At 35.4% G+C, this 16,633-nt stretch overlaps 1 protein-coding gene across 2 annotated transcripts in view; it reads right to left on the reverse strand.

The window, feature by feature from the left end:
* The window catches only part of Lrriq1 (leucine rich repeats and IQ motif containing 1), a 184,683-nt gene that overhangs the window by 109,036 nt on the left and 59,014 nt on the right, over window positions 1-16,633 (reverse strand). For both annotated transcript variants that reach the window (XM_028783108.1, XM_028783107.1), the window contains 3 exons: window positions 13,252-13,431; window positions 10,521-10,958; window positions 2,679-2,880 (listed from right to left, as the gene is read on the reverse strand). In XM_028783108.1, coding sequence (XP_028638941.1) covers window positions 2,679-2,880; window positions 10,521-10,958; window positions 13,252-13,431 — 820 coding nt within the window. The remainder of the gene's footprint in view (window positions 1-2,678; window positions 2,881-10,520; window positions 10,959-13,251; window positions 13,432-16,633) is intronic.

Raw genomic sequence — 16,633 nt, forward strand, 5'->3', positions numbered from 1 at the left:
TTTTTTTTTTCTAGAAACTCTATTTACTTAATTTTCCAAGTCAGAAAGTCATGTGACATTAAAGATCATATAAAGAGGCTGAAGAGATGACTCAGCAGTAAAGAGCACTGGCTGCTCTTCCAGAAGTTATGAGTTCAATTCCCAGCAACCACATGGTTGTTGGCTCACAACCATCTGCAATGGGATCTGATGCCCTCTTCTGGCACATGCAGACGGAGTGCTCATATACATAAAATAAATAAATAAATAAATAAATAAATAAATAAATAAATAAATCTTAAAGATCATGTAAAATTAAAAGACTGTTGATTGACCTTTGGTCGCTTTTGTTTTTAATGATGATCTATATAGTGCAAGCATTAAAAAAAAAAGCTTCATTGAGGGGCTGGTGAGATGGCTCAGCGGTTAAGAGCACTGACTGCTCTTCCAGAGGTCATGAGTTCAAATCCCAGCAACCACATGGTGGCTCACAACCATCCATAATGAGATCTGATGCCCTCATATGTGCAAGTGGGGCCCAGAGGGGCCCAGAGTAAACAGGGCTGGAGAAAAAGGGAGAAGAGGTCAAAAACTGCATTGAGTAAATAAATAAAATAAAAAGGTAATCAAGTTAAAATTCATTGTGAAATCTTGTCTTGGTGATACTAAGACAAGTATTTTACTTATTTATTTATTTATTTATCTATTTATTTATTTATTTATTTATTTATCTTATTTGCCATTAGCACACAATGTAGCATTTTCCCCTCTGGCATTATCGTGAGTATTTTCTTTTGATTCCCTTATTCTTCTCTACCATTTTTCTCGACGCTGGGCCTACTGGATCTATCCTTCCACTCCCAGAATTCCTCCCTTCACTTTCCCTTCTTGACTTCTAAGTTTTTAATTAAAAAAGCAGGCATTTGAAAAGCTTTAAATTTTTGTTAGAGTTTTTAAATATATTTCTAGAATAGCTATCAATTAGGTCGAATTACTAGCTTTCACTAAAATCTTAGATGATTAGACAAATATACTAGATTGAGGTTGCAGTACTTGGAGACAGGACCCAGAGGGGTCAAGGACACCAAAAGAAAACCTGCAGAATCAACTAATCTGAGCCCATAAGTGCTCCCAGAGACTGAACCACTAACAAAAAAGCATGCAGTGAATGGACCTCGGCCCCCTACACATATTTAAGAGATGTGGTTAACAGAAGCTTAATAGTCTTCATTTGAAACTTGAAATCCCTAACAACTGGAGCAAGGACTGTCTCTGACTCTATTGTATGACTCTGTACCCCTTCCTCCTAACTGGAAAGCCTTGTCTAGGCTCAATAGGAGAAGATGCACCTAGTCCTACTGCAACTTCATAAGCCAAAGCTGGTTGATATTCAGGAGCAGCCTTCCCTTCTCCGAGGAGAAAGAGAGGAGCTAAGTGGGTAGAGAGAGAAGAGGACTTGACTGAGAGGACTACAATCAGAAGATAAAGTGAATAAACAAATTGATTTTAACAAAGAAAAAACTCTCCCATCTCAAAACAGTGCAAGGCCAGATGGGTTCAGTACAGTATTCTTACAGACCTGCAAAGAACTAACACCACTACTCCTCAAGTTATTCCATAACAGAAAAGAAAGGAGCACTTCCAAACTCTTTCTCTGAAGAATTCTTTTTATCACTTCAGTACCAAAACCAAACAAAGATACAACAACAATGAAATGATAGTCCAATCTCCCTAATTAATTATTAATGAAAATGTAAAAATTATCAATCAAATACTTGCAAATTAAATTCAAGAACACATCACCAAGATCATTCACAATCGAATCCTTGTCATTTGTTGATGCATGAACTGTTTAGCCTGTGTATATGACATAGACTCAAGGACAGAGACTTGATTATTGATGAAGGGATCGTGCAGGGGTTCTGTTGTGTTCGGATGCATTTTTGCAGAGCAATTAATCTGTCTGTGTGCAATGTAACTACGCCATTGTGCTTAGATTACCATTGCTGCCTTGCTAAATGTAGAAAGAGGAAACTATTTTAGCATACATGAATACTCAGAAGGTAAATAAGAGGTCTTCATAATCAGCTTAGAGTACTGACTTTCTGGTTAGTTTGTATTCTGCTACTTTGCTGAACATAATCATTATCTATAGAAACAGTGCTAAGTGGATTGAGTGGATCATTAGAAAGAGAACATATGTTGGAGAGGGAAAAGTTGTGAACAGGAACATGAAAAGATGAAATGGGGGGTGGATTTCACCAAAATTTGTTATACACACATATTAAATTCTCAATTAAAAGAAACTCAAGCAGATAAAAATCAGAGATTTCCTTTATGCTAACTACAAACATACTGAGAAACAAAGCAAGAAGCAATCCAATTTCTAATAACCTCATGAAATATCATGAAATAAATCAAATCAAATAAGTAAAGGACTTAGTACAATGAGAAGTTTAAAGGCCATTGTATGTATTAGTTTTAACAACACTGAAGGTCATAGTACTTCAGATTGAAGGACTATCACCTACAGTCTTGATATTCAACAGAACCATACCCACCTGTTACCTAGCTTGCAGCCTGTAAGTGTGAAATAATTAACATTAAATTACTGATGCTTATAAAAACACAGACTGACTGAGAGAAACATGAGAAATGTATTTTTATGACTAACTCTGCTATCAAAAGTTTGAATTAACCTGAATATGAAGAGCAGCTTTCTCCCTTGGTTCTTGGATATTCATAATAGTTTTTCTTCTTTCTTCAATGGAAGTAGTCTGGTTATTGATGAAGGGATCGTGCAGCGGTTCTGTTGCGTTCGGATGCATTTTTGCAGAGCAATTAATCTGTCTGCGTGCAATGTAACTACGCCATTGTGCTTGGATTACCATTGCTGCCTTGCTAAATGTAGAAAGAGGAAACTATTTTAGCATACATGGATACTCAGAAGGTAAATAAGAGGTCTTCATAAGCTGCTGCAAATATGGTGTTCTATAAATGACAGGGAAACCACACCCAGGGAATCTCAACAATATTGGCGCCTATATTGGACCACCAACATGCTAGTAGCACTTGGTATGCCATTGTAGGTGAGAATAATCTTGCAAAGCTCTACCTCTAGATGAAGAGCTGCAGGTAATAAATTCCTGAGGAAAGAGCATGGATTAGTATTATCTAGGAGTAAGCCCTTGATAGGTTAACTGATCACAAATTCTATTTCCTAAATGCATATGAATAACATTAAATGGATAAATCAGGTTGTATTTTTATACTCATATATACAATTACAAATTTACACATTTGACAATGAGTAAAGGAGACACAGGAAGTTACAAAGGGAGCAGGAAGGGTGAAAATTATATAAATTCATCACTCTTGTAAAAATTTAAAGATACAAATAAAAAAGAGGTCTTTGTGACCTGTACATAAATATGAACAATCTTATTTAAAATCTTATTTAAAAACAAAGTCCCTTCTTTGTTTAAAGACAGTCATAAATGTAAAGTGGTATGGATATCCAATCTGAAAGAGAGAATGAGCCAAAATTTCAGAGAGGGATTTAGCTTCAGAAAGAGTTTTAAATTTTTGTTTTAATAACTTTTAAGATGAAAGAGGTTACAGAGACTCTTTTAGATAATGGGGGCATTGTTTCATAGTTGGGAAGGATGGTAAAGAGGAGGGGTTCCAAAAGTTCAGAAATCAATATTGGACTTGGCAAAGTAGGATTAGGTGTTTGTCACCGTGGGTTCCCTTAGAAAGGAAGAGGAATGACATTCTTCACATTCTTCATGGCAAGAGGAAAGACCCTAGGAGGTATTTTACCAGCTTCTCTTGGCTTCTTGGCCACTTGAAAATACAGTACTCATGTATATGCCCATTAGGAAATTCTAACCTGTCCTAGCTCATGGATCTTTGAAAATGTCAGACAAGGAGTTGCTCTCCTGAGTTGGAATGAGTTTCTTTTCTCACAGATTATTATAGGAATTTTGTCGAGGTACATACAAGGTATAAATGAAAGTGATAGCAATTCTACCTTAATTTCTTGTGGAATTTCTGTGTCTGATTTAAAAGGTATATGAAGAGCAAATCCATTTCTCAACATTTTCCTGACAGAATTTGCAATAACTTTTTTGTTTGTTTGGCTGGACTAAATTTTACATTACCCAGAGTTGCGCCTTTAAACCTTAAGTCTCCAGATTTTAGATGCGCACTCCCAGTTTTCAGTTCCAGAATCCAGCTTCCTTGTTACCCTGTTGTCTTGATCTAATGATGATGGACTCTTATCTCTTTGATGTATTACCCTCAAATAAATTCCTTGATTATGGTGTCTTCTCAAAACAATAGAAAATTACTTATATAGAAGTTGGTATCAGGGAGTGGGCTACTTCATGAAGAAGATGAACAAGTGATTTTTGAAGGAATCTAGATGACTTTGAGACTTGGGTCGAGAATAGTGTTTCAATGCTGTAAATAGAAATTAATGGACCATCTTAGAGGATCCTGGACACCCAAGTCGGTTAGGTTTCAAGGAGAACAATATTAGCACCTGGATAACAAAATATTGTGGTTATATTTTGACAAAAGTGTTACTGCTTTTTGCCCTTGTTCTAAGCATTTTCCTGAGGTTTAATCTAAAAAGTAATGGTCTTGGTTCCTTGGCAAAGGAAATTGTAAAAATAAGTTAATATTGATAATGCCTTGTCATTTCTAGCCACCAGTATAATGTAGATCTACAATGAAAACAGATCAAGTGGGCAGAAAGAAATATACAGTTTGATGAGAAAAACAAAATGTTTAGGCCAAGGCTTGTACTGAGAAAAATCAGAAGATGCAGAGGAGGCTTGATTTTCTTTGGAACAAAGGGAAGGATATCCTGAGGGCAAAACCATCCAGCCCAGCTTCTAAAGACTGAAAACAAAATTCCTAAGGAATTTTCTGCTCCAAGAAAGAAACAGTAAACAAAAGCTTCTGCAAAATCATTCAAGGGGTCAAAGATTTATCCAAACCTATCAAACCCACCTCCAAAACTGACTAATGGGTACTGCCTACTAGGAATCTAGTATTCAAATGTTTGAGATAAGGGCATCTCATCCAAACCAACATACTCCACTCCTCTTCCTCCGCAGGATCCTGGCTATATCGTGATGAAAATTGTATTCAGTCTAATGCCAAAGTCATCATAATCTTTCAATCTCAATACTATTCAAAAGGCCAAAGTCTCTTCTGAGACTTAAGGCAATCTCCTAACTGTAAATCCCTGTAAAATAAATAAATAAATAAATAAATAAATAAATAAATAAATAAAGTACTTCAAACATATAACGGTTTTCCCACATAATGCTGGCTTCAGAGTCATGAAAGATATACAAATTATGGAGTCATGGAATCTTCATGATTCCATTTCATGAGGCCATTTTAGAGAGCTGAACAAGTCAACGTGCCTGGCAGCGCAGTTATGTGTGAAGGCCTCCAAAAGCTATTTTTGAAGCTGTGAAAGTAAAGTCTGGGTTGCAGTGGATATATTGGTAGATGATAGAGCCATGGGATATCTGCCAAGGAAGCTTCACAAATGAGAGTACCAGCCCGGGAGAGATATGTGGGTTGCTGGCAGCAAGGGTGGGATGGTGGAGCCATCAGATACTTTGACATCAGAGATGGAGCTGTAGGATTTGAAGTATGCCCTGCTAGATTTTATTCTTGCTGTGGTCAAGTATGTCTTCACTATGTCCTCTTTGGATTGCCTTTTGGAATGGTAGTGTATATCCTGCACCATTTTATGCTGGAAGTATGCAGTTTACTGTTTAATCTTATAGGAAGTTACAATTAGGAGATTTCTTATTGGTCCAAAGGAACTTTGGGTTTTTAAACATTGTTGGGACTAAAAGAATATGTAAACTTTTGAAGTTGGAATAAATACTTTTCATAGTTTAAGATACATATGAGCTTATTGGTGTCAGGAAACAGAATGTAGTGATTTAAGTGGGATAACCCAAAAGTCTCAGAGTTTTAAATATTTGGTCCCTAATTGGTAATACTGTTTAGGTAGCTTTAGGAAGTATGGTCTCACAAAAAGAAATATATCACTGGGGGCAAGTTTCGAGGTTTTACAAACCGTGTGCTATTCCCAGTTTGCTTTCTTGGCTTCCTGCTTGTGCTTTACAATGGAGCTCCGAGCTTGATGTTTTAGACACCATGTCTGCATGATGCTATATTTCCCCACTGAGATGATGATGGACTCTTATCACTCTGAAACCTTAAGTGCTTAATAAGCACTTCCTCCTGCAAGTTGCTTTTCTCATGGTAATTTAATCACAGAAACGGAAAAAAAATGAGCACAATTGTTAAATTCTTTCCTTATCATATTCATCTAAAAAATGTAATTAAGTAATAGTGTCACTCAGATATGACCATGTATTTTTTTCCTCAAAATATATTTGAAGTGAATTAGGATACATACAAAATTATTTTCTATTGGTGCTTTTCTTTTCCATAGTGACTATAATAATCATAATCACCTTCATCATCATCACCACCATCAACATCATCACCATTACCACCAACATCTTTGTCACCACCATTTTACTTACAGCCAGCTTAATCCTCTAATCTGTTTTTGCCATGAATATAAGATTGAAGTTAGTGGCTAAAACTTCTGGTCAAATATAAATTATACATATCTAGTGGCTTGCATGAGAAGGACCCTAAAAAGCTAATGTATTGGAATTTAGGTCCTTAAGGAGACAGTTTTTGGAGGCATTAAGAGGTACAGCCTTGCTGAAGAAGTTGTGTCATGAGGACTGGGGTTGGAGTCCTAGAGTGAGAATCCCACACTAGGCCAAGTCAGCCTCTATAACATTAACTTTCTGATCAGACTTAAGCTCTTAGCTACTGCTTCATTGCTATGTCTGCCTGCATGCCTCCATGCTCCCCATCAGGACAGTCATGGACTCACCCTCCAAAACTGTAAGCAAGTTGCCCATCAAATGCTCTCTTTTTTAAGTTGCCTTGGTAATGGTGTCTCTTCACAGCAATAGAAAAGTAACAAGATAACGTAGTTTTAATACTCAGGAGAAATACTTGCATTTCTGACAACTCATTTCCACCTTGTAGAATAAACCAAAGTTCATAAAAATTGCTAAAGATTTAAATCATATTTATACAATTATTTCTTCACCCATTTATCTTTTGAATGAAATTAAATGAGGATATCTCAAAATAATATGATATAATAGATATAATAAAGAAAAATAAGCCTGGTCTGAGTGTGCATTACTGCAATCTGAGAATTTGGGAGCCTGGAATAGGAAGTTTCTGAGTAAAAAGCCTGCCTGGGATATATAAGGACACCTCTGCTACAGTTAAAAGGAAATAGAATTAGCCCAGATACCAATCAACATACGAAGAGATAGTAAAATGTAGATATATACACAACAGAATTTCATTTGAACATATAGAAAATGGAGTGATAAGACTTATCGGAAAACAGATGAATCAAGAAATACTATATTAAGATAACTAAACCTCAGAACTATACACGGCATGTTTTCTCTTGTATTAGGATCCCAGTTTTAGTGCTTATATAGATGTATGTGTGTGGGAATGAACATAGCCATGAATCTACAAACAAAAGGCAACATGTTGAGGTTGGGGATGAGGATTACAGAAGATTTGACTTGAAAGTGGACAGAACCCATCTCAAAATTTTTAACCCAGAATTGTTCCTGTTTAAAGAAAATGCAGGACAAAAATGGATCAGTCACTGAAGGAAAAGCCATCCAAGAGACTGCCCCACCTATGGATCCATCCCATATACAGTCACCAAACTCAGACACTATTGCTGATGCCAAGAAGAGCTTGCTGACAGGAGCCTGATATGGCTGTCTCCTGTGATGTTCTTCCAGCAACTGACCAATACGGATCCAGATACTCACAGCTGACCATCAAACTGAGCCTGTGGGCCCCAGTGGAAGAGCTAGGGGAAGGACTGAAGGGGCTGAATGGGACTGTAACCCCTAGGAAGAACAATATCAATTAACCAGGCTCCCCCCGCCCCCAGAGCTTCCAGGGACTAAACCACCAACCAAAGGGTACACATGGAGGGATCCATAGCTCCAGCTACATATGTAGCAGAGGATAGCCTTATCTGGCATCAATGAGAAGGAAGGCCCTTGGCCTTCTGAAGGCTTGATGCCCCTGCATGGGGGATGCTAGAGCGGTGATGCAGGAGTGGGTGTGTGGGTAGAGAAGCATCCTCTTAGAGGCAAAGGGAAGGGAGGATGGAATGAGGGGGGTTGCAGAGAGAAAACCAGGAAGGGGGATATCATTTGAAATGTAAAAGAATAAAATGACTATTTTTTAAAAGAGAAAGAAAGTGGACAAGAGGCTACAAGAGGTGACAAAGCCATGAGAAGAAGGTTCATAAACCAATTTATGTCTCAAAATGTCAGAGTAAATCCTAATTGCCTGTATCACATTAAAACTAGTTTTTAAACTAATGGTTAGGATGTAGCTCAGTGGTAGAATGCTTGTCTAATATGGACAAGGTCTTAGATTCAATGTCCAGCACTGGAGGAAACTGAAGTATGAGCAGTCAATGCTGAAAGGCCTTTTAGAAAATATACTGAGTTAAAACAGTGTCTTATATAGTTTACAGATATACTGAAGGCAACTATAAAATTTTCCTACAGGAACTGATGCTGTGATTATCTTACCCTATCCTTCCCCAGTCCCTAATGGAAGCACAAGAATACAGTGATATTTCCCTGAGTGGAACTGACAAAAAAAATCACTCTTCACCATATTAGAAGAAGGAAAAGGTTGATTTTAGGTTTTCCTCAACATGGAATTCACAGCATTGTTGAAAAAAAAAACAGCTCTGTCATCATCAGATTTGTTTTACTGAGTGAAAAATCATGAAGTACAAATTGTCTTCAGCTTAGCATGTGAGAATCTCTCTGAAGAAAGGGATTTACAGTGGGATGGATTTTCCTGAGTGGTCACATGCAGCAAGCTTTGATGTCTTTTTTGTTTTTCTATGTTGTTGCTCTTTTTGTAGTTGTTACTGTTATCTTTTAGGTCTTTGTTATATCTCTATTTTTTGTCTTCATTAATACATATTAAAATTATTTGGCTGTTTTCCTGATCATTTGTCAAGAAGATCCAAGTATAGATCATTTTAAAGACTTCATAAACAACTTGTGGGGTGTCTGGGGTGAAGATTAAGAAAAATAAGATGATTAAATATATCAGAAAATAAAGACCGAATTTGTTAAAATGTTTACATTGGACCAGGGCATCTATCACTCAATAGTTACTTCTAAATAACAACAACAACAACAACAAAACAAGAAGATACAATGTTGGAGAGAGGGCTAGAAGGAGAGTCAACATCTAAGAGGAGCAGGATGAAATTCTCAAAAATTATCAAAGTATTTTTAAACACTTTTACAATAGGAAATAAGTATCTTACGTACATCTGAATGTACCAAGCAAACATAGTTTCCAGAAAAAAAAATCACTGTTTCCACAGACATCTACTGGAATAAAGATAAGAAAAGCAAAACAGCCCCCTGTGACATTGGCTCTGCTCTGTTTAATACCAATCTTTATAGGAGAAGCTGAATCTTGCTGATCTGATACTAAGGGTAAAAGTACAGAAAACAATGAAGTCAATAGGCCAAAGCCAAAGCCATCCTTACTGGATCAACAGTTACAGAACTCCAGGAGATTTCTTAAGGAATATAATGCGTACTAGGGACTTAATGTGATTAATTACCTTCCAGAGCTGTTATGACAAAGAAATCTATGGCATATACATGCAAAATCTCACATACATACTTATTATACATGTACTAGATAAGTGGAACTTATAAAGACATATTTCAGAGGATAACATATTCTGATTATGTGGAATAAATTATTTTAGGATATATAATTTTATTAAAATAATTTTATGTGTTTAGAAGTTTGGAAGGAGTAAAACAATTTCATTCTCATTCAAAATTAAATAATCCTAGAAAATGAATTAAACTTGCCTGAATTAAACCGAATTTATTTCAACTATGAAAATTTTTCTGTGTATATTATGAAAAGTAGTTAAGAGAATCAATATAAAAATAATGTTGATTCAAATTACCTAGCTACTAGTTCTTACCAATGACTATGATCAGTTATCAAAAATAGTAATCATGGTTCTGTTTCTGGAGAGCTGTCAATGGAAAACAGCACTTTCTGAGAAAACCTAGGAGCTGTAATTGTAACCAACAACATGAAGAGCCAGATATAGCCATCTGGCACTGTAATTCCAGTGCTGCAGTAGATCAAGACAGGAGGACAGATGATCTGCATTGGCTGGCTGCCACTAGAGCGATAAGCTCAGTGAAAGACATTGTCTCTAGAGAACAAGACAGTGATAGGGCATGACACTCTTTGGCCTTTGTTGGCATGGGAATGAACATCCACATGTGTGCACGAAATACATGTATACATTGCACACACATACAAACATTAGATATGACATCTATTAAGGAATAGGGTCTTACATTGATGCAGTTTGTTCGTCATTGTGTTGATTACTCATTGGAGAATCTGCCATCTTGATTTCTGTGAAGGAGGCTCTGCTGGTGGAGAGACTATTGATCCTGCTGTGTTCGTTCTTCTGCACTATAAGCTGTTCCTGATTTCTTCCTTTCAGTTCTTCACAATTTGATGCAGAAGGTCTGGAGGCAGTGTCCAACAAGTTTGTAGAAATAGCTGGTGAATCTGCTTCACAATTGTTAGTCTCAGCATGAAAGGCCTTCTTTTGCAGTGTGCTGTCAGTGTTTGAAAAGTCTGGATGGTTTTTTTCAGTTTCTGCTGCCGACCTCTTGATGGTATTTACATCTCCTTGTTCATGGGCACATCTGCATTCATTACTTAGTTTCATTAAGTCCTTATAGTACTGTGAGAGTCTGTCTGCAGCATGCATAGTGAAAATGTCCCTGAACAAATAAAAAATAAGAGCATTAAATAAGTATACACACAATCACAAAAACTTGGGTAGGTTTTAAAAAGAAAATTAAGTATATTGCCAAAGAGGAACTTGAAATTGGAAATACTTTTCACTATAATTTCTTTCTACTCATTTATACACCATTTTATATTATTTCGAGCAAAACTCACAACAGTGGTTTATTATGATCTGTGTCAATCAAGACGAAATCCCTGACATTTTTAGGTCCATTTTAATTTAGTGTATTTTTGGTTGAAAATGAAAAATTAAATAAAAGCTTTTGATATCATAAACATGAGAAATAATGACTGTTATAGATGTGGAGAAGTTATTCATGAACCAGAAATATTTTCTACACTGACTCTTGTTAAACAGAATATTTGTATTGGATGGCCAAAAACTTATATTTTGGGAACGTTTTTCTTTCTGTTATTCTATGGACAAGTGTTATCCATGGCAAAGATAACAAATGTAAAATGGCTAAGGTCCTCTTGTACAATGGTTTGATTTCTATATTTTGGGTTTTATTCCTGTGTAATTTGTCAAAATTCCATATACTCATTTGAAAGCCTTAACAAACATAGAGGATTTGACCTGCCTGAGCCTCATTCTTAGTCACTCTCTTAATATCCACTCTCCTTGCTTACTTTTAAGGATGCAGCTAAGTTTATAGCACTTGTCTACAGCACACAAGGCACTCCGTTCCATCCCTATCCCAGAATAAAGAAGTAAATAAATAAATACATTTACTATTTAAAGACTATTTCATGGATGCAGTTACTATATAATAATAATTTGTTTTAATATTTCTTGTTACATTGAAATTATTTTCAGATGCAAACATTTTAATATGAATTACCCATATATTCATAAAAATTTCTAATAGAAAATGACCTGATGTTAGAGGAATATGGTTGATAATGTAAATAGAAACAATTCAGATGTGACTTAGGCTCCTAGACGCTCTCATAGCAAACTGACCAGACCAGGTGTCTATCCTTTAGAAATGATCAATCCTGAAAATATATTACATATGTGCATATCTTATGTGCCCAGGTTATTGCTACTCAGACACACAGACACATACACACACAGATACACACACACCATTGTAACAAACATTTAAAAAAAAAGGAGTCCATGCATTTAAAAGGGGTCTTTCTGTCTGTCTCTCTTCGCTAACAATTATATTTGTTATAATTGTTTAGTAAATATTACTGAGAACACGATGTACTTTGGCTCTTGATCTTTCCCATTCAAGGAGGTACATTGGAAGGTTTGGAGTAAGGAAAAGAAATGAAAAATAATATAATTATACTATAGCCTCAAAAATAAGAATGAAAGAAAGAAGAAATTCCTTAGTAATTACGTAAAATTTTTAGGACATATTATTTTTCTCTTTATATTGGAACTATATGTGAAACAATCCGAAATTATTCACAAATACTAATGCTCATGTATTTTCTGGGCCAATTAAAATTTTAAATTGTGATATGGAAAGTTCGTTATAATTCATCCATTGTAATGCATTAAGAATTCAAGGTCCCCCAACAACTGGAGTGGGGGCTGTCCCTAAAGCTATTGTCTGTCCTTGGGATCCATTCCTGTAACTGGGCTGCCTTGTCTGGCCTTAGTGGGAGAGAATCAATCCATCTAGCCCTTCAGAGACATGTGCCACAGTTGGGGGACACACATGGGAGGGGTAACTCCACTCACTCAGAGGAGAAGCGGAGGGGGCATGGAGAGGGACTTGTGAGGGGAGAGATGGGATGGGGCAATGATCAGGATGTAGACTGAAAAAATAAATTAATAGAAAGAATTCAAAGTCAGGAAAAGGAAGTTAGCAGTTTTCAATGTTGTATTAGAATAACTCCCAGTTTTTGACTTTGATACATGTAAAAACACTGACAGGCTTTCTTCACTATAATGAAATGGTAGAGTAATATGTAAATGTAATGTGTAATATGGCACCTTGGTATGTACGTCATATGCTTTCAAATTTACTTTATTCCCTTGTAACGATAAATTCTTAGAGGATACTCAATCTTATGAAAAATAATTGTTGAATAAATTTATGACTATTAGATAATTATGTTCAAAATACACATTGACATATTTTAAGAATATACATGATGTTGAGAATAATACTACAATAGAGATGACATTCCCCAGATACATTGCTTCTAATTAAACTAGTGTCACTGTGATAATTATATATTTAAGTGTGTATTAATATTACGTTATTTCTTTTAAATACAATAGAAAGAACACCAGAATCTTACCCATTCTGTATTATATACTTCTCAGATAATAAGTTGAATTCTTGAAGCTGGTACTGACAAAGTGCCAAGAAACATCTTAGGTCTTGATGATAGCACTCTTCAATATGGACATTGTCATAAGAGTTCAGCATGTCACCATTGAGGACTCTCAGAGCAGGTAATGTTTTAAGTATGGAATGCCTATTAGAAACAGGGAAGAAATTATTAAATTTGATAAGGACTTATGTTTTTGAAATAACCATAAATTTCACATAAAAAGTTTAGAATGTTTATCTCAGAAAATGTGGTTGATTTAGCAGAGAAAATGATAGTTAAAATACTCAAAATCTTGTAATATCCTATCATATACAACTTTGTCTTACAGTAAATAATAACCTCACATTGCAAATGAGAAAACTCATGTTGGGAACTCAGGCCAAAATTTGCAAGAAAAAAAAGGCTGCTCTTATCAAAGAATAATGTGAGAAATAAATTTCATTTTATAATAATAGTATTTTTGAAATTTGCTCTTTATAATAAAAGCAATATTTTATTGAGCCTCATTAAAATATAATGTTGGGGCTAAAATAGGGGACAGAAAACAGTTCTGTTTTGTATGTTAGAAGATATCCAAAATTATACTTTCTCTTTAATTGCTAAAGATTATAATAATAGACCTTTTGCAGTATGGAGAAAAAACTAAATTAATTTATAATGCAAAAATCAAGAACAAGACAGAAAGTAACCACTGAGGATCAAGTTCAGTCATTAGAAGCATCAGCCAAAATCTTTCACAAGCAAAGGGTCTGTTTCACAATGCAGTACATGTTCACAATGAAAAACCGGCCTGCTTGAACAGGTAAAACTCGTACTTAAAGAAATGAGCTCCTCATAGAAAACCTAAAAGACACAGATAACCAGTGCTATAGAACTGAGAGATGACATGGTCATGGGCAATATTATCAAAGCTCATGGGTAATGTTAGTTCATCTCAAACTAATTTATAGATTCAGTTGAGTCTCAGACAGAACACATGAAGGCAATTAACAAATGAATGTAAATAGAGAGGTGAACCATCCAGGATACCAAACAACTAACAGACAACATCTGATTTGAAGCGTATGATTGGAGATACAGTAAGTAAAACTGCATGGATTAGGATTAGGTGAAGGAGAAAAAACAAAACCACCACCAACACCAATACCACCACTAAAACCAAAAAGCTCATTGACCAGCAGGAGCAAAGGAGACCAAAATAGCTATATGAGTCTTTGACATAACAGAAAATCCAGTCTAGTGGAGCTAAACTAGGAACATTTACATGAAAATTCTGATAGTAGACAGATTTATGCTTTTAAAAAATGTTAAGTCAAAATGCACCATTAACATAAATGGCAAGTTGAAAATATATAGAAGATAAAAGAAATATGGAAAAAAAGAAAAAACGGGGGTGGGGGAGAAAGGAAAAAACCTAGAGTATTGATAATCTTTTAGGTCAAACATAGAAAGGAATTATGATCAAGAGAAAGCCAGTTGAAAAGCTGAATACAATTAAAATTAAAACTTCTATTCTATGGGAAATAAAAAACAGAAATAAAACAAACCTCAAGGGAGAAGAAAATAGTTGAGAAATATAAATATAATAAAGGAATTACTTAAAATATAAAAATAAAATTAAAACAAATAAGACTAATTTAAAAATGAACATGACAATGGAACAGATACTTTATTGTAGTAGTTTGAATAAGAATGGTCCCCATAGGCTAATATCAATATATATGAACTCTTAGTCAACAGGAAGTAGTACTAACTAAAAGGATTCGAAGGTATAGCCTTGTTGGAATAGATGTGGCCTTACTGGAGGAAGTGTGTCACTGGGGGTGGGTTTTGAGTGTTCAAAAGCCAAAGCCAGATCCAGACTTTCTTTGTTCCTGCTGTCTGTAGATCCAGATGTCAAACTCTCAATTACTCTGCCTGGTTCTCATCATGGTTCATGCCATGACCATGATGGACTAAATCTGTAAGCCAACCCTAATTAAATGCTTTCTTTTATAAGAGTTGCGTGCTCATGATGCGTCTTCCCAGCAATAGAACACTGACTAAGACACTAAGGAAGTTTTACAGAAAACAAGTACATGTAAAGATGTGCATGTAAAGTTTCAGATTCATGAGGGATGTGCAAATTAACACAGTAATGAGCTACCATGACACATTTTGGACAATGGGCAAAGCCCAAAACACTGTTATCAATCAAAGGCCAGGAGAGATCCAGCAACAGAATTCTCTTCCATTTCTGATGTGAGCCACAATATGTCACAGACATTTTTAAGAACAGTTTGACAAATCTGTTAAAAGACAAAATACACTATTTTATAAAATCAAGCAGTAATCCTTAGGATTTACTGAAATTCATTATGAATCCAAGTCTACATTAACCTCTACAAATGTGCTGATAGCTACTTTATTCCTAACAGTCTAAACCTGGAGTAAGCAAGCTGTCATTCAATGGGTGGGGAGAAGTGACCTAGTTCAGAGGTCCAAGAGATTACTGAGGGCTGAAAATAAGTGAACCAGAAAGCCAAAGCATGAAGAAAGCAAAATTCATATTTAAAGAAAAATGCAAATATAATAGTGCATGTTACTGTTTGGTTCTCATTATATGATCCCCATAGAAATGTGGAATTACGGAAGGAGGTTAGAAAGAACACTGCAGGTTCCTAACACAGGTTAGGAAATTGGAGGAGCATGGAGACTGAAGGAAGTGGAATTCTCAATGTGGGTTAATATGATTATTCACTTGCCAAAACTCATAGGATGTATATTTGGCACAGTAAATTTAACTTGCCTTTGAGTGACAGCAAGGTGTCAATATAGGCTTGCCTGCTGTAACAAATTAACATTCAGGTGCAGAATGCATTCAGTGTGGAACTTTATACATGTTGGCAACAGAGGACATCGGATGCTGTACTTACTGCTTGATTTTGCAGTTGACATAACAAGAATCTATTTTTCAATAAAATGGAAAACACGTATGTAATAAATAGTTCATATATATATATATATACATATATATATATATTGAATTGGAAAAAGACAACTAGTGGATATAAATTAATTAGATGTGTGAATATCTTCTTTAATATTACAATTTCAAGGTTTAATATTAAATTTCAAGGTTTAATATTTCAAGATTTTAATATTAAATTTCAAAATTTAATTTCACGGGTGAAAAAACATGAACAAATAAATGTAGAAAATGTTTATGTTACCAACTCTACAGTCTCAAATTACTTTAAGGATGGAATTCTTATGAAGTCATTAGGAAATGGTAAATCCTCTCCTGAAAAGGTTCAGGGATCTTTGAGGAAGAGGGGTTGCAAAGACTGTAAGTGCCCAACCAGAT

This window comes from Grammomys surdaster, unplaced genomic scaffold (assembly GCF_004785775.1).
Source record: "Grammomys surdaster isolate TR1022 unplaced genomic scaffold, NIH_TR_1.0 958, whole genome shotgun sequence".
In the NCBI taxonomy this organism is placed as follows: Eukaryota; Metazoa; Chordata; class Mammalia; order Rodentia; family Muridae; genus Grammomys; species Grammomys surdaster.